The 17676-nt window shown below is 35.0% G+C and overlaps 2 protein-coding genes across 2 annotated transcripts; one reads left to right on the top strand and one right to left on the bottom strand.

Annotated features, from left to right (window-relative positions):
* Positions 1–585: 585 nt before the first annotated feature.
* On the bottom strand, positions 586–10565 carry LOC113234741. Its single transcript, XM_026470205.1, has 6 exons — positions 9476–10565; positions 6582–6804; positions 5340–5447; positions 4644–4799; positions 3389–3574; positions 586–1295 (listed from the first exon to the last, which is right to left on the bottom strand). Exons 1-6 carry the CDS (start codon positions 10312–10314, stop codon positions 882–884), a joined length of 1926 nt encoding a protein of 641 aa, XP_026325990.1. The 5' UTR covers positions 10315–10565; the 3' UTR covers positions 586–881.
* A 1307-nt stretch (positions 10566–11872) lies between these two features.
* Positions 11873–15014, top strand: LOC113234818 (immediate early response 3-interacting protein 1). The gene is made up of 3 exons (XM_026470315.1): positions 11873–12059; positions 12225–12326; positions 14326–15014. The coding sequence occupies exons 1-3, from the start codon at positions 11972–11974 to the stop codon at positions 14379–14381; spliced, it is 246 nt and encodes an 81-aa protein (XP_026326100.1). The 5' UTR covers positions 11873–11971; the 3' UTR covers positions 14382–15014.
* Positions 15015–17676: the final 2662 nt, after the last annotated feature.

Here is a 17676-nt window from a genome sequence, read left to right as displayed (position 1 = left end):
ATTGTTTCCATACACATGTGTACTTATTACAAACATTATATATGAGTTGCAGAGATAGACAAAGCGGATACATCGATAAAATATCCAAACTTTGAAAATAACTTACATGGTCCGTTTTGCGTAAATTATGAGACATGTTCAATAACACATTAATTAACCTTACATTGTCTTTTATTACCAATCAATTGCTACACGGTGTTTTAATAACCTAAACCGGATGTTGTCATTATTACTACAAAGATCGAACAGTAATAAAATTCCTTCAATCCGGCTAGATTGGAACCAGCGCCTTAAGCATACCGTGCCTGATGCTGTCCCAAGTGAACTATGGAACGAACCAGCAGACCTTATGAATTTTTCTATGTGCTCGTTGCAGATGTTTGTTTTTGGTTTTTAACGACTTTTTGCCGTAACACCATCTTTTTTTTTATATAATATCAAGTGACAGGGCGAACAAGTCGTGTGCCTGATGGTAAACTACACGCCTGTCCATAACAGTTGCAGTGCCACTCAAGAATTTTAAATCGCAAAGATCTGAGGGGCACTGCCACTGCGCCCCGTCACCCTGAGATATAAGTGGACAAGTCCCACGAGCCCGTAATTTCACCAACAGCTTGGCGGCAAAAGTAGATAAGGTGGCAGTACTTCACTGGACGAACTCTTTCACAAGGAGCTCTACTGCTACTAAAATCATCCATCATCCATTTGTCACTATCTGTGACAAATTTATGAAAATTCGTAAGGTCCGTCGGTTCGTTCTGTGGCTTAATTGGCATAGCGTCTGACACGGTTTGCTAGACAACGTTGGTTCGAATCAGTCTTTGTATTAATAATCTATGAAAATTTTTCTTAAACCAGATATATTTCAGTTCTTTATAACTTCAATCATCACCAAGGCCACCAGGTAGCGTCCGTTTCCGCTGACTTAAACTCACAGGGGCGTCCATTTCAGTGAAATCCCTCTCCTCGTATCTTCCATGAGTGGGTTTCAATATATTTATCTCGTTAATTTTATACGAATACGCTTTGAAGTTACCCAATTTCTGACCATCTTTGTAGAGATACTTTTTTAAGCACATGTCGCAGAAGAATGCCGGGTCGAACGGCACCTTGTCGCAGCCGTCTATGATCCATTTAGCACCGAACTCTGCGCAGGCTGTGCAGTAGATGGTTTGGTTCTGTGCCACCGCCGTGTGCGTAGGATAGTGTATCGTCTTCAATGGGTCGGACGGAGTCACCAAGCGGATCTCGGAGAACGTAAACAGATGTTCACAGTTGCCTTGATGCATGTACACCTGGAACAAGTACAGCCGGAGTTATATTGCAGTTCTACAAAAAAAAATCATAATCAAAGTTACTTCATTCGACATGCAGTACAGTAAAGAAAAGATGATACAAATTAATAATAAAATAAACATGTCAAAAGGGTTTATGACTCAACTACAGAAGACTATGGAGTATATATCTCTCGCCGATGTTAGCAGGCAATGGTACACACCAAAAATTAACAAAAAATACACACTCACATCTGAGCAATAACCTCAATTAAATATCTTCAATGTGTATGAATAAGGCGCAAATTAAAAGAAACCGGCATTCCGGAATGCTTGACAAATAGCACATTTTCAACTGATTGTCAATAACAATTAAGCCACTGCCCCTTACGAGGAGGAGGCGAGGTCATTCCAGATTTTGGCTAAGGAAAATTTGAAGCGACTCCGGGCGGCAGTCAATGACATCGGTTATTAAAAAGATCCCTAATATGTTGTTTCTCAGCATGAGTCACCAATAATGGTGTACGTTTTTAAATATAGAACATAAAAAACACGTATGTTTTAGACATCGCGAGTTATCTCATGCCATGATCTCTCCTTGGTACAGCATGTCAAAAATGCACATACATATACATTCTACACCATGTTACATGAATTAGGTCTGGGTTCATATACTACATATATGGCAATCTAAATAACCGTACATTAGAAACCTCTATAGGGTCAAACCAAAACAATACACAATACTCAATACACAATAATAATATCGAGTTCTTAGGTTTTCGCCATTGTTACATGGTTGTTAGTTAACTGGTTGAAAAAAAACAAGTAAACCGCCTTAATTTTTAAGTATTATTTGTTTTTATTCTAAAGTAGACAAATAAGTAGCAGCCAGCCCTCTACACTTAACAGCTTGTTTTGCGCAGTACAATTAGTAACTAAATATGTTTCTTTGTATTATTTGCAGTCCTGCAGTTAGGCCGGGAAGATGACAGAAGGGACGCCATTATTGGTCAATTTCTTAAAAAATTTCGACTGTATTTCGAGTTCTTTAATTCAACCTTTTATATTTAATACAATAATATTGGTTCAATCTGACGGCACTCAACCGTAGTAGCTCTATATTTATTGTCGGATTGTCACACACCGCTTCACAGTGCAAAGTAAGCCAAAATTATACGTATACCCCCTGAGCATAATCATTAATATCTCGTGGATATAATCACTAATTCGTGTTCGTAGTCCTTAATCATGAGATGCCACGGCGGTGACTCGACGGTTTCCGTCGAGTGAGTTTTCCGTTATTTTAGTTAATATGCTGAGTCTCACGGTGGTTTTCTATTTAAAATAGCGTACACTTATTGATATTTAGCAAAAATTCGACGTTCTTTTTTTGAAACTCATTATAGTTAATAATAATAATAATAATAACGCACGCCCTCAACATAGCCCCGAACTAGGGAAACCCTGTGTCGCGGGTGCCATGGACACACACATAGATAACCATAAATTACACCCAAACTCACGAGAGAAATAAATGTATTAATAATGTAAATGTAATAGTTCCGTGTACTATAATAAAATTTTTCAGCTCCATAGCCAATAAAATTTTGATTCAGAACTAAAAAGTTCGCCTTTAAGATGTGGTTTAGAAAATTATAAAAGACCGATTAAAGTACAGGAGCAGAAAAATATAACTCCATGTTTCAGGCCCAAGCAAGTATGCCCAGAATTTTGTACAAAAAACGTATTTTTCTAGATGCTCTATGGTCATATAGAATATGTACCTCTAAATTTGAATGCGATATTTTCATTACAGTGATACACTGGACAGTTACGTGATAGGAGTCGTATCTGGTTATATACTCGATGGAACTGTATTATCTGGGTTTGAATCACTTCAGATATTATGTATAAATTTGATATACACGGGAACTTAAGAGGTTAAGATACGTAAAACAGGACGAAATGATAAGTATACAATATTATCATTGTTATGGGCAGCAAAAGTACATCGCAAGCACGACAACATTGGAGATTTATGAAAATTTGTTACATATAGTGTAATAAGTGTAGTACTTAAAGCAAATAAATGATTTGACTTTGATACATACCTCAGGGTGTCCCAGCTTGAGGATGAGCTCGTCCAATCGCACTTTGGTCATGTCCTTGCAAGGAAAGACGCCGCGGCCGCGTTTCTCAGCCCAAGCGCGCAGACCCGCAGAAATGTCCCTGCAGGAGCCGCGGGTGTCCACGTAGAATACGTTGTTTATGAACAGGAAACCCGATTGGAACACGTCCTAAAACATAACAATAATTTATACAAATCAAATTAATCAGCCTATTGTAAGTGTACGCCATTTTTAAAATTTATAAAAATAATTCCATAAAATAACAATCCGATTCAATTCGATGATCCAAATGGTTAGCCTCGTGGGTGCTAGATGAACAGGTGCCGAGTGCGTCTCCCGGTAGGACTGGGTGTTTTGGGTTGTGCCCCAAAGTTAATTCTATTGCCCTGGTGCCCACAGTATAGTGAATTTCCTAGTTTGAGACTAGCTATTAGTGTGGTTGCCTGGCACATTATTATTCACGTTAATTCTCAATATGTTCTTCAGCGGAAAAATTCTTCACAAAAAAAAATTACTTCAAAAATTTAATAAATAGAAAAGACAATGTAGTTGATTTATTTGAAACAGTCATCAAGTTTTTATTATTTCTCAGCAATTGCTTTCATTTAGGTTCTTAACCGACTTCAAAAACAATTCGACTGTTTTTTTGTGTGTATGTTACGCGTTTACTCAGGGATTTGTGAACTGATTTTGATCACTTTTTTTTGTCGGAAAGGAGGTACCTCAGTGTTGGTCCCATATAAATTTGAAGAAAATAATCCGCCTCAGGGTGGTAAACCAGGGGTAAATCCGGTTTCGCACGTTTTCCGGTAACCGACTACAATAAAACTTAACAAATATAATAGACTCATCCGCAGAACAGAGTCAGAGAGAGATGTGTTACGAGAATAATTTCGTTATGCAAACTAAGGCCTATGCAAAGGTTTTTTTGACAATTTATATATCTTATTTCGTTTCGAAAGTATAAAATCCAACAACAGTCGATCTGACATTCACAGCGAAGAAGATCGAACGAAATGTACTATATCCTTGCAAATTGTCTTACAAATTGTCTTGCACATAGATCTTTGTTCTACAAATGAGTCGATATGTACTTCCACGAACTTTTGAAGTCGGTTTTTTTTATATAAAAAAGTTATAATTTGCATTAGGTGACGCGTCGAAAGTAGGTTCGCTTCTATAGCTTAACAATATGCAGTAAAGTGCATAAATCCCGCAAAATATTCTCCTAAAGTACCTGGGCAGTGGTCACCGGCGGTTCGTTGATCCGGTCGGCGACGTCGACGCGTACGTCGGCGTCGTTGGGGCACACGATGCGATCACGCAACGCGCACAACCGTTGCCGCCCGTACAGCACAACATCGTGACTAAACACCGAGTGCCGCGACCGGCTCTGGAACAAGACACGTTATCGTATTTTGAATGGTGTCGAACATATAATGGCGTTATGTCATAACATTTTTTTCTATAGTATTATGTCCTTTAAAACCACTCTTTAGTTTTAAGCAGAAAATAGCGCAATTTTACTTTAACATTTTATTACATGTAATATTTACCAAACTTAAATGTTGTGGACAACTTTATTTGAATGTCTGAACACCTATTATTTATTTATCTGAAGTTGCACCCTATTAAATAAAATAAAAATAATGCCCATTCAATAGGGTAAATATAAATTTTTCTTATGTTGCCTCTTCCCCTTTGATTTTGGGCCATCAATGCATGTCTTTACACTAAACTTCATTACAGTACGTACAAACATACGAGTAACTACTTTTCATACAAACAGACTTAACTAAAATATGAATAAATTCACAGTCTCACTATGGAATCTTAAAATTTGAAATTACTTTACTATACATGGCACAAAGGGAGGCCTATACCCAGCACTGGATGAAATCAGGCTGTAGATGATGATGATGATATTACTTACATGTCTGTCCTTCAAACTGTAGGCAAAGCCTCTGTAGATGCGTATACGGAAAATAAGGTCTTTCCCCGGCTCCAGCAACTTGTCTTGAGAATCATCCTCAGTAAAGTCCTAGAAATTACGTTGGCTTATGAATATAGATTTTTAGGCTAGGTTCAGATGGACGCACATCTGCCGCGCGTTCAACATTGACGCGCGTTGGTGGAAACTTTTAGACAACCGAAGACAACGCGCGGTGCAAAAGTAGGAAAGTGTACAATCGCGACGAAAGCATGGTCATCTGGACAGGTACACTCCCAGTGCCTATAATTTTAAATGCGCGATAACTCGCGTTGGCCAGCAGTGACGCACGTTTTGAAGTATTTCCTCTGAACGCAGGCGGTATGGCGGAACATTTGAACGAATGTATGACAAATATACGAATATCATCTAGACAAACGATTTGAAAACGCGCGTTAAATATTTGTCATCTGTACTTAGCCTTAAACTTCACAGATTACAAAATAAGCGTGACTTTTTTTTTTTAATTAGATGTTCATATACACTGAAAGTAAATTTAAGCTTACGATTCTTTACAAAGGCGGGATCAATATTATAATGACAAAATCAAGTGAAGCAATTATAAAGCAAGTTTAATACATGAAACCAAATAGTTTTTATTATGAATCCCCAACCCTTGTCCCACAATGAATGAACTAAATCTACTATTACATACAAAAAACTTAAGATCACCAAGCTGATAATATGAATAATTTAACATTCATATTGACAACAAAAAAAAACTTTTGTATTGAAACAACTGATTTATAATCTCCACTATGTAAATTCTGTAACAAACTTGAAATTATGCTACATTTAATGGAATGTTACCATTACGTAGCTCTAAGAAGCCAATTTCAATTAGGGGATATTTGGCAGGTTGGGAAGTTAAATGTAGTGTTGGGTGACCCGCTGGCGAAGAGGGCTAAAACTCTATACTCATATGTGAGGTCTTGTACCTTACTACGAGGCGACACGATATAGCAGAAAAATCCACAGGGATTGACATCACAAGACCGACATTGACACCCATGTATTACAGGCCTTATTAAAAACAAGATTTAAATACTTATTTACGTAAAGAAAAAGTGACTTGATTTAGTGTTTCCATGCCTTAAAAGTTTACATAAGTTTTTTTTAGACCATATAGATTAGATTAGACCATATTCATTAGCTAGTTAATAGTTACCAAGAGTAAAAAACTACCTGCAAATCTGAGAGAGGCATCTGCTTCAACCCACGATACTTCAACTTTATAGGATATCGATTATTGTAGTCTTTTTCCAATCTTAGTTTAAGCTTCTTCACAATATTCAGCTCATTCTTATTTTGTTGAACTGATTTTAAAATGTCAGTTTCAGCGACATATGGCACTGTTGGTGTTTTGGACATCATCACTATTTCTGAGCCTGTTTCAAGTAAGTCTGATCTGGAAGAATTGTGTTTGTTACATAATGCATAAATATATAAAATTGATTATCGTATTGTTATTTTAGATAGAAAACTGTAGAGACTCCGACATATTAACAATATTAACGGATAACTCAGAAAATTTAAGTTGCATATATTTACATTTTTATTGAATTGATATTCAATTATTTTTTGTGAAATTATTCCACAAGTTTGTTATAATTATTAACAAAACTCAAACTACAAAAATCGAACACTCAGAAAAAAATCCTTCGATCCGGCCGGATTAGAACCGACGTCTCTAGCTTACCGTTCCAGACGCTATACCAACTAAACCACGGAACGACCCAGCGGACCTCACGAATTTTTCTATGTGCTTGCGTCGTATCTTTGTATTTGGTATTTTCAACGACTTTTTAGTCGTAGCGCCATCTATGAGAAATCTATAAAAGTTTTATATCACCCAGTTAGATATCTTTAGTTACCAGCCCTGGCGAGAGATGTCGCTATTCACTGTATTTTAAATTATTATTGAATTGATATACAATTCTTTTTTGTGAAATTATTCCACTACTTTGTTATAATTATTAATACAAAGATCGAACACTCAGAAAAAATTCCTACGATCCGGCCGGATTCGAACCTATATTTACTCGAGATGTTGTGTTTTCTTAGTCACCACTATGGAAGCTCAAATTAAGGACCAAACTAGTTTGAAACATGTAAGCAAAAACTGCACTTAAATACGCGCGTAATCTGTTATATTATTTGGAATGGAATTATACTAAACATAATTACTTAGGTCACTCTAGTTACACTGCCATGCAATCCACTGAGTGGAGAAAGCAGTGAGAAATTGTTTGGGATCACAATATCCTTCAATTATTGTAAGTTTGTGTAATATACAGCTGAAACAACTGACCTGTGTATATGTCTCTGTATATTCCAAAAATATTCTGTATTTATAGTAATAAAGATAATACCTCTAACAATGGGGCTTTTCCAATCGGTGGTGTGGGAAAAACAGCAAAACATTACAAAACAAACGGAATCACATTTCATCAGTAATTAAATATTAAACATGTAATCACAGAAACAAAAAGGCAAATAACTGTGGACATTCAGCCTCAAATTCCCACAGTTCCTTGGTTTTTCAAACTCTGTTCAGCCAATAAAGAAACTACATCAACAACATGCCGCATTCATTTGGGTCTTGCGTGTATTCCAGTTCATCTGGCTAAAATAAGGATTAGGGATAACTCATTGTGTGAGTGTGGTTTAGACGAAAGAAGTGTGGACCATATATTCTTTGACTGCACTAAATTATGATATTCCTTGTATGACATTCTCCCTCCTTCTATTCCTTGTCCTACTTCCATTAAATGTCTTTTGTCTCTATCCTCTCACCCAAAAATATATCATATTCTCTGTAAATTTATTCATGTGAATCATATTAAATTGTGAATATTGTTCGTATATTAACACTATATTTGTACTTAGATATTATACATTGTTATGATTGTTACTAACAATTTGTGTTGTCTCTTTTGTTCTAGGGATCAACTTGTGCAAAAATTTCTTCAATACTCCCTCTAAATCACCGAGCATACTTTCCTTAAACAATCCCTCCATGATGGTTATAAAACTAACACGTAATGGACACTGGCAGAATTGAGACAATAAATTAGTCTCACAAGCCCATCAAGTATATAACCAGAAATAGAGACAAAATAAGGGCCATATATTCCTGGTAACACATTAGCGATACAGGTCTTATAAATATCAACTCCCGTTTGCACTGAAATATAGACAGGCCAACTACTGACCTGTGTGTACGTCTCTGTATATTCTAAAAAATATTCTGTATTTGTTGTAATAAAGATAATATCTCTATCAATACCATGCTGTTATATTCGGTGGTGTGGGAAAAACAGCAAAAGATCTAATTACAAAACAAACGGAATCACATTTCATCAGTAATTAAACATTAAATATGTAATTTTGCAATTTTCGTCCATTATACCAAAGCTCAAGTTAACTGGTCGATTTGAAGTGAAACAGTTGATGACACCCATCAATTGTTTCGAACTCGGGCTAGCGGAGCGCAGTTGTCACAGTAATGATATGGCAGAATAGTTTTCAAACAAATTAAATGACATTTCGTCTCTATTTCTGGGTATATACTCAATGCCATTCATTAAAGAAAAAAAAACTGGTTGATTTGAAGTGAAACAATTATGACGCCTGTCAAATGTTTTGAATTTGGGCTGGCCAATTGGAGCGCAGTTTTGACATTAATAATTCGGCAGAATAGTTTTCAAACAAATTAAATGACATTTCATCTCTATTAACTGCCTCTGTGGCCGAACGGTTACCATGCCGGACTGCCACGCAGAGGTCCCAGGTTCAATTCCCGGGCCGGGAGAAATATTTGTATAGCTTACATTTATTTCTCTTGTGAGTTTGGGTGTAGTTTGTGGTTGCCACATATATCTATGTCCTTGGCACCCGCGACACAGGGTTTCCTAGTGCGGGGCTATGTTGAGTGTGTACATTATTATTATTATTATTATTTCTGGTTGTATACTCGATGACCTAGAACAATGGGAAGAGCTTAAAATCCCGTGTTAAAATCAAAGTGCCCATTTAATGATAAATTACATTAAAATGATAATGTGTGTAGTAATTACCTGCAATATTGAGCAAGATTGTCAAACTCCTGATCGTTAAGATCAAAACCAACAAATTCTCTTATCCTTTCATCTTCGAACTCTGCTAACTTAGCCTTAGATTTTGGGCGACCGTATATGGGCAGATAACCAAAAGCATTCGGAAGTTTTTTTGGATCTATTGGGCGAGTGACTAGGTTCCCCTTAACATCATACCATTTGTTTCCTACATCTGGTACATAGATACTCTTTAGGTGTCTACCTTGCTGATGGTCCGTTAAATATCTACCTTGGGGATTTTCTTCAGCAGACATCACGATTTCAGAATCTGTCACTGAACTTTGCGCTACAGTTGTTTGAACATTGATATTTGATTGAATGGGAGGGGCTGGTGACATTTCAGTGTTATTTCCTTCGCCTTGCTCAGGTATATCACAATTATACAATGGAGCCACATCTTTACATACTTGATGTTCATTTGTTTCCACTGCACGAGACACTGTGGACTGTAATTCTGTTTGTCCCAGTGTGATATCTGTTACATTACCACTGCCAACAACTTTATCTAACAGTAAGATGTTACTGTCATCAGTATCCATCACTACCGATGCCTCTACTTCTGTAACAACTTTTACTTCTTCAGATTTTAAATCGCCAACAAGGACAGAATCATAGCTGGTTTCATACTCTCGTTCTATGGAAACTTCAAAGTTGTGAATAAAAACTGTTTCATTGGTAGAAAATCCCTTATTAACAGCAAGTTCTATGTTACCTTTAGTCTGTAAGTCAGTCTTGGAAGTGCTGTTTAAGTCAGTATCGAGTGGTGAGTTATCTACATCGATTGCTAAATTTGATTCCATGTTTTAATATTTATGAATAGTTACCTAACTTATAAGATTTAAAAAAAACTATACAAAAGTTGGGACTTTGAGAAACCCGTTGGAGATTAAACTGTTTGGTTTTTGGAGATTATTTTAGGTCTTTAGCTACTAAAAATGTTTAAAACACTAGACTGAACTAGGTAAACAACAGGCTTAGCCAGCCACAAATTAGAAAGCTAGTAGGAATTAGTGCTTAACACATTCTAGTTCCACAAAATAATTAATTGCCCGGCGCCGTGAATAAATTTCAGTTCTATCTTTTTTTTTAATCATGGCTTGAATTGACTTGTGAGACTACTTAATTCTGCCAGTCCAGTTTATTTTTTTTTTCAGAAAAATAAATATTTTAAATTTTTATTGAATATATTCAATTGTTTTTTATGAAATTACTCCACTAGTTTGTTATAATTATTAATACAAAGATCAAACACTCAGAAAAAATTCCTTCGCCCCGGTCGGATTCGAACCGACGTCTTCTAGCTTACCGTGTCAGACGCTATACCAACTAAGCAAAAAAAATCCAGAAAAATATTTGTATTTCCGGATTTTTTTACCATATTTTTTCTCTAATTTCCACATTTGACGTTCACATCTGTCAAAAGTAGAAGTTACTGAACGAAAACAATTGAGCCAACAACAAGTGGTGGTGGTATGGTTGTTGGAATTATTTTCATTGTTGTGAAATTATATTAAATCTCGTTTTTCTATAAAGGGCTTTTAGTTATACAAGTTTGTTTTATAATTCACGCTAAATAATACTTCAAAAGATATTTGTAAACAATTATATTTTACAAATTTTTTTTTCATTTCGTACTCACGAAAGTAGTTGTGTGTGCATATCTGGCAACACTCTGCTGAACTGGGGTGCGTTTAAGACCGCAGGCTAAAAATTCGCCAGCTAAAAATTAATCTGCAAAGGCATCCGTGAACGGAGTCTTAGGTTTATGTCAATGTAAGCTGCCAAATTCAAATGACAGCTGTCATAAGTACCTAATTCAAACTTTATTAAACTAGCAGAAACAACAAACAGCTGTCAATAGTGTCAATCTGACAGCAGGTTAAAATTTCACGACCTAAAAAGCACGCGAAAATTTATCCCAACATATGTCAGGTTAAAATTTATCCCGGCTAGCGTCCTTAAACGCACCCCTGACATAACGTTATACACCCCGTTTAAGCACTCTGTCAGGCGAAAATTTAATCTGTGAAAATTTTATCTACCCCGTTCACCGACGTCGGCTAGGATGAAATTTAGCCTAGTTGGGATAAATTTTCGCGTGCTTTTTAGGTCGTGAAATTTTAACCTGCTGTCAGATTGACACTATTGACAGCTGTTTGTTGTTTCTGCTAGTTTAATAAAGTTTGAATTAGGTACTTATGACAGCTGTCATTTGAATTTGGCAGCTTACATTGACATAAACCTAAGACTCCGTTCACGGATGCCTCGGCAGATTAATTTTTAGCTGGCGAATTTTTAGCCTAGGTCTTAAACGCACCCCTGACGACACGACATGACAACCATATGACAACGTTATGTCAAAGTGAAAAGTCATAACAAAAATTAGCCATCGGACCCTGCGGATCACAGAATTAAATTAAATTCAACTTTAATTAGCATTATCTGTATTTGTTTAACATGCTCACTTTATGGAACTTATTTGAGGCCACTTTGCTATGTTTAAACGCAGTATGTGTACTCCACGAAGAAAGATTTATGCAGAAAAGTGAGTTTACGCCTTTTGATTACCACCTAAAATTCTAGAATCTTAACATATTGAATACTTTTCGTACTTTTCATGTTAGCAAGTAACTCTTAGCAAACATGAGGAATATTACTCAGGTATGTCATAAGTTTAAAATGTGTTTTAACCATTTATGATCTTTTGTAGTGGGTTGGGGCGCTAACAGTCCGAACCAAGGGTTTGAAGACCAGTCCTCTGTCAAGTTTCAAGTTTTAAACTTAGTGAGATCTATTAGGACAGTCACCAGAAGTAAGTACATAACAATAATCTAAGTTGTAATATTATAATATGATTATATGGTAATATTTTCTATCTAGATAGGTATGTTTAATATCTAAAATTTTCAAAAAGTGCACTCTAGACACCAAAGAACTATCAAATAACACTTAATAATTGTATAGTTTCTCTATGGTGTATCATGTATATATACAGGGTGTCCCAAAACTCAATGATAACCTGGGAACAGGATGCTGCCTATTTTGTAACAATGTAGAAAAAAATATTTAAAAAATCTTTTTTTTGTGATATAAGCATTTTAATGAAAAATGTTGAAAACGTACGACCTGTACACCATTTTTAAGTACTACAATTACAAATTTGCTAATTTTGCTGTTCTAGTTTTTTTTTTAACGTTAACCCAAATAGCCCAGCTAATGAACACAATGCCAAAGAAAGCCCGAGTTGCTAAAGTTTCAGCACAAAAAAATAATGTATTTAATTTTTTTCTTGAAATATTATTTAGCAGATTCTTTTTCAAGGTAACTTTGACACCTCATACTGTAAAAAAATGTACCCAGAATACTATGGCAACTTCTTGCAAAAGTTGACATAACTAATTAAGATCCTAAAGTGGTATAAAACCTTCTACATCATCGTTCTTGGAAAAAATAATCTTGGTTTTTCTAAAAAGAGGCCAATTTAAAAAGGTTACCTTTTCTGAGTGAAAATGGCTTTCAGTGCCTCTATAGTTAATTTACGTTTCATATCCATATAGTCGGAGTTAGACTGGTAAAAATGGTAAGTATGATTAAGTGAGGCAAACAGTCTCAAAATTCAACATTTCTCGACGTATATAGAATATTAAATTAAAGTAATGAATAAATTATTATAATTTTATTACACACATTACAGATTACAGCAAGTGCTCAAACTGTTTTCAATCACCGAAGCTGTACAACAGATAAATTTACGACGGTGTGCACGATTGGTGAAAAGGTCATTTTTAAGGCAGTGCCGTGCATATATTGATGGTGGTGGAAAACAGTTTGAGCACTTGCTGTAGTCTGTAATAAAATTATAATAATTTATTCATTACTTTTATTTAAATTCCTATATCTGTCGAGAAAAATGGAATTTCGAGACTGTTTGCCTCACTCAATCATACTTGCCATTTTTATCAGGCAGTCTAACTCCGACTACATGGATATGAAACCTAAATTAGCTTTATAGGCACTGAAAGCCATTTTCACTTAGAAAAGGTAAGCTTTTTACATTGACCTCTTCTTAGAAAAACCAAGATCATTTTTTTCCAAAAAGCATTACATAGAAGGTTTTAAACCATTTTTGAATCTTGATTAGTTGCGCCAACTTTTGTAAGAAAATGCCATAGTAGTCTAGGTAAATTTTTTTTACAGTATGGGGTGTCAAAGCTACCTTGAAAAAAAATCTGCTAAAAATTTCAAGGAAAACCTAAATACAAATTTTTTGTGCTGAAACTTTAGCAACTCGGGCTTTCTTTGGCATTGTGTTCATTAGCTGGGTTATTAGGGTTACTGTTACAAAAACTAGAACAGCAAAATTAGAAAATTTGTAAAAGTAGTTCTTACAAATGGTATCCAGGGTGTGCATTCTCAACATTTTTAATTAAATTGCCTATATCACAAAAGAAATGACTCCGATTTTTCAATATATTTTTCTGGGTTGTTACAACCAGGCAACATCCTGTGCTCAACCAGGTTATCGTTGAGTTTTGGGACACCCTGTATTTATTCATTTCACTTTGAAAGCTTCATAAGTCCATTTTTGGACGAAATCCCTTTTTACTTTTCTAGTGCATAATCAGGAAATTAAAGCCTAAAGTAGACATTATTCAAGACTTTTTTTAGTTATGAAATAAATGTATAATCATAGATTTTGATGTCCACATGAATGGAGGTTACGAGGTATAAGAATTTAATTGATGATATTGTATATTTACTTCATAATGTTTGTATAGAAATGATGTCTAACTCTTTTCTTTTTGTTTCAGTTCCTCTCATCCTCCTTAACATACTTACAATAATATTTAAGTTACTGCTAGGATAATAAAGCATTTGATTTGATTACTTTCTTAAATAGTAACAAACCAAAATACACATTGGAAATTGAGGAGCATGGGACCAAAAACTGATTAAGTCACATTTTGATGTGATCTTCCCTTTTCATCCCAAGCGCTAGTTTTTAAAGTTTCTATGAATGATACATCAACCTGAAGAGCAACCGCTAAATCCTCCTAGATGCACAAATCAAAATACGACAAATACTTTCAATGACACTCGACAAAGTTAGAATCGAAATTTATCAGATTTGTCAGTTTTTGTTTCCAAGCCCCTCAATTATTTCTTGTAAAGTATTAGATGTGCTTGTTTTCGCATTTTAAAGTTACCACCAGAGAATATTGACAGTGTATACAAATGCTCTAAAGGTCTGTATTGTTACAATTTAATATATTTTTGTATATTAAAAAAAATATCTGATTCGGTTTATTTTAGCATCTCAATACCTATCTATTTTAGCGGAAAAAGGACCTCAGACTTTAAACAAGTAACTATGTATTAGAATTGAAGTCTTTTGCATAGGTAATATAATTTTTGGCTGGATTGAAGGAAATAAGTGGCTGGATTCACCTCAACTTAATGCCCAAAGAATGTTTTCCATCTATCAGAGTTATGATTTTTATTCTTAAAAAAAACTTTAGATCACTCTCGTGTAATATTTTCAAAATGCACGTTAAAGTGGTTACACATGGCGACTATTAGCAGCGATGCAAACGCGCGATTCCATCGGTATACACTAGAAATCATACTCAAGCCCTGCCATTAGGGTCATATTTCCAGTGCTTGAAATTATACTCAAGTCTGCTCAAATCCTGACTTCAGTATAATTCAAAGCACTAGAAATCATACTCAAGTCCTTGCCATTAGGGTCGTATTTCCAGTGTTTGAAAGCATACTCAAGTCTGCTCAAATCCTGACTGGAGCAGTGACTAGAGTTCTGGAATACGACGTTTAGGGTCGTATTCCTGAGCTTGGAATCATACTGAAGTCAGGATTTGAGTATGATTTAAAGCACTAGAAATCATACTCAAGTCCTTGCCAATAGGGTCGTATTTCCAGTGCTTGAAATCATACTCAAGATTGCACTGGAAATACGTCCCTAATGGCAGGGACTTGAGTATGATTTCGAGTGTTTTAAACCATATTATATTCTAGAATATGGCCCTTAGTATTATGATTGTTTCATTAAACAAATAAAGTCAATGATCAAGTAAAATCGATTTATTTTATTCCACTTCGAACTTGATTTAAAACTATTTATGCGAACGCTAATAAATGTTGGTTACACGCACGCAATAAATTGAACGCATCTAAATAGAACGACTGTCTATGGTTTCACAAAGTAGAGATGCGGTATTGCCACGTGTGCAAATTGTTATGTAAATGTGTCTTGTAACTATTATATTTCATTAGTTTAAGAAATCGGCAATGGTTCTTGTCATTATTGTAATAACATCCAAAACTACTAGATATAAAATATTCTTCGGTATTTGTCAGAGGGAGTTACGTTAATGTAAAACTTTAATATCACATTAAAGCTCTTTAGGAGGGTGTGTAATGATCGATACAACAACAAATTATCTACTTTCATTATACAATAACGATATTTGATGTAATTCCTCCCTACGTGACCGAACAGTTACCAATTTAGTCCCGGGTTCGATTCCCGGGCTGGGAGAAATATTTGTATAGCCTACATTTATTTCTCATGAGTTTGGGTGTAATTTGTAGTATTCTATTTGTGTGTCCATGGCACCCGCAACACAGGGTTTCCCTAGTGCGGCGTTATGAGTGTGTGCGTTTAAAAAAAAAACCATTTTAAAGGATATAATCACATATGTGGGATGTAAGGAATGATTGATTATTTTCTTTGAAATTAAGAAGCAAGTGGTATAGCAACAAATGGCATAATTTCATATTGTGTACAATGTACAATAAACTTTCGGTATAACAAACATTTAACTAACAAAATTATTTAATTGTATACGTATTATTTATTTTTATATGCCATACTAGTGCACCAATTGCCTGATTTCAATATTCCCTATACCAGAGCAACGAAATTCTAGTGCTCTACTCAGAACACCCAGACCAGAACCAATTTAGAAAAAATAATTTTCCAAAATTGGTCCTACCGGGAATATAATCCGGGGCCTCCGCATCCAGCGCCCACAATGTAAACTGTCAGGCCATCGAGATCGTCATAATATACATTTTTTCTTAAGTCTGATAGCAAAGGGTTAGGTAACAAGTACTACGCAAATATGGGTACGGGCATGCAAGTGGAGGTTTACAGTCTCTACCACCTAAGTAAGTAAGTGAGAGGTGTGTTTGTGGTATGTTATTGAATATTTATATTCAATTTATATTTATTATATTCTTTTATTAGTTAACTTTCAATTAGCAAACGGAGATGGTCAGGAAAATACTATAGTTCTATTGTCTTGTATTCGACTCTAGATTTTGTCGTCTTTATCGAAATATAATCGAGTATAGTTGCTAATTTAGTAATTACTACTTTTGGTGTCTAAAAAAGGCCCTCTATACCATGGTACGAAAATGTAATTCATATAAAAACGTAACTAAAAATCAAAGTAATCGATCTGATTATTAATTTAGTTACAATCGATCCGACTACTAATGTAAAAACAATCGATCCGATTGCTGATATAGTAATCATTGATACTATATTAATTTAGTAATAGTAGCGCGCGGGCGAAGAGGTGACAGAAGTAAATTGATAATAATTAATCGATATTGATTTACTATTTCATTTTGTTCTAGTAAACTTAGATATTTATTATAGAAATATGTGAAAAATTAAACCAGACCCCAAATAAAAATTTGCATCCTAAATATTATTATTCTGATTAAAATAGCAATTATTACGTGTGTTAATTTGTTTTATTTATCCATCCTACACACCTCATGATATATTGTTGATGTTTAAAATATAGAACAAATCAACAAAACAACCTAAATGTCTGCGTTAAGTGAGAAGAAAGCGCCAATGCCCGTGATTTAGTAATCGACAACGATCGAATATGGCGGTGCATTCGTTCGCAATTCATTCGTCTAATGTCGAAATTTAAACCATGATCGGCAAACGATCAATAATTAGAAATCCATCCACAATCAACATTGATCGACAATAGAAAATTAGTAACTAGTAAATTAAAAACGATTTCAATTCACAATCTACATTTGATTATCAATCGAAAAGTACAGTGTGATAACTAATTATTAGTAATTATTTAATATCAACAATCAAATTACTTTGATTA

The sequence above is a fragment of the Hyposmocoma kahamanoa genome, unplaced genomic scaffold (genome assembly GCF_003589595.1).
Source record: "Hyposmocoma kahamanoa isolate Upper Pololo Valley unplaced genomic scaffold, ASM358959v1 86, whole genome shotgun sequence".
NCBI lineage: Eukaryota > Metazoa > Arthropoda > Insecta > Lepidoptera > Cosmopterigidae > Hyposmocoma > Hyposmocoma kahamanoa.
Note: the sequence above shows the minus strand (reverse complement) of the source record. Positions and strands in the feature narration are given on the sequence as shown.

What these genes read in the sequence shown, in the direction of transcription:
- LOC113234741 (XM_026470205.1), bottom strand. Translation starts at nt 10,314, where the DNA reads ATGGAATCAAATTTAGCAATCGATGTAGATAACTCACCACTCGATACT. An exon ending in TGCCTCTCTCAGATTTGCAG is followed by an intron (nt 5,448 to 6,581) that starts GTAGTTTTTTAC and finishes CGTAATTTCTAG; the next exon opens with GACTTTACTGAGGATGATTC. An exon ending in CGCCGGTGACCACTGCCCAG is followed by an intron (nt 3,575 to 4,643) that starts GTACTTTAGGAG and finishes GTTATGTTTTAG; the next exon opens with GACGTGTTCCAATCGGGTTT.
- LOC113234818 (XM_026470315.1), top strand. Translation starts at nt 11,972, where the DNA reads ATGCTCACTTTATGGAACTTATTTGAGGCCACTTTGCTATGTTTAAAC. An exon ending in AGAAAGATTTATGCAGAAAA is followed by an intron (nt 12,060 to 12,224) that starts GTGAGTTTACGC and finishes GATCTTTTGTAG; the next exon opens with TGGGTTGGGGCGCTAACAGT. An exon ending in TATTAGGACAGTCACCAGAA is followed by an intron (nt 12,327 to 14,325) that starts GTAAGTACATAA and finishes TTTTTGTTTCAG; the next exon opens with TTCCTCTCATCCTCCTTAAC.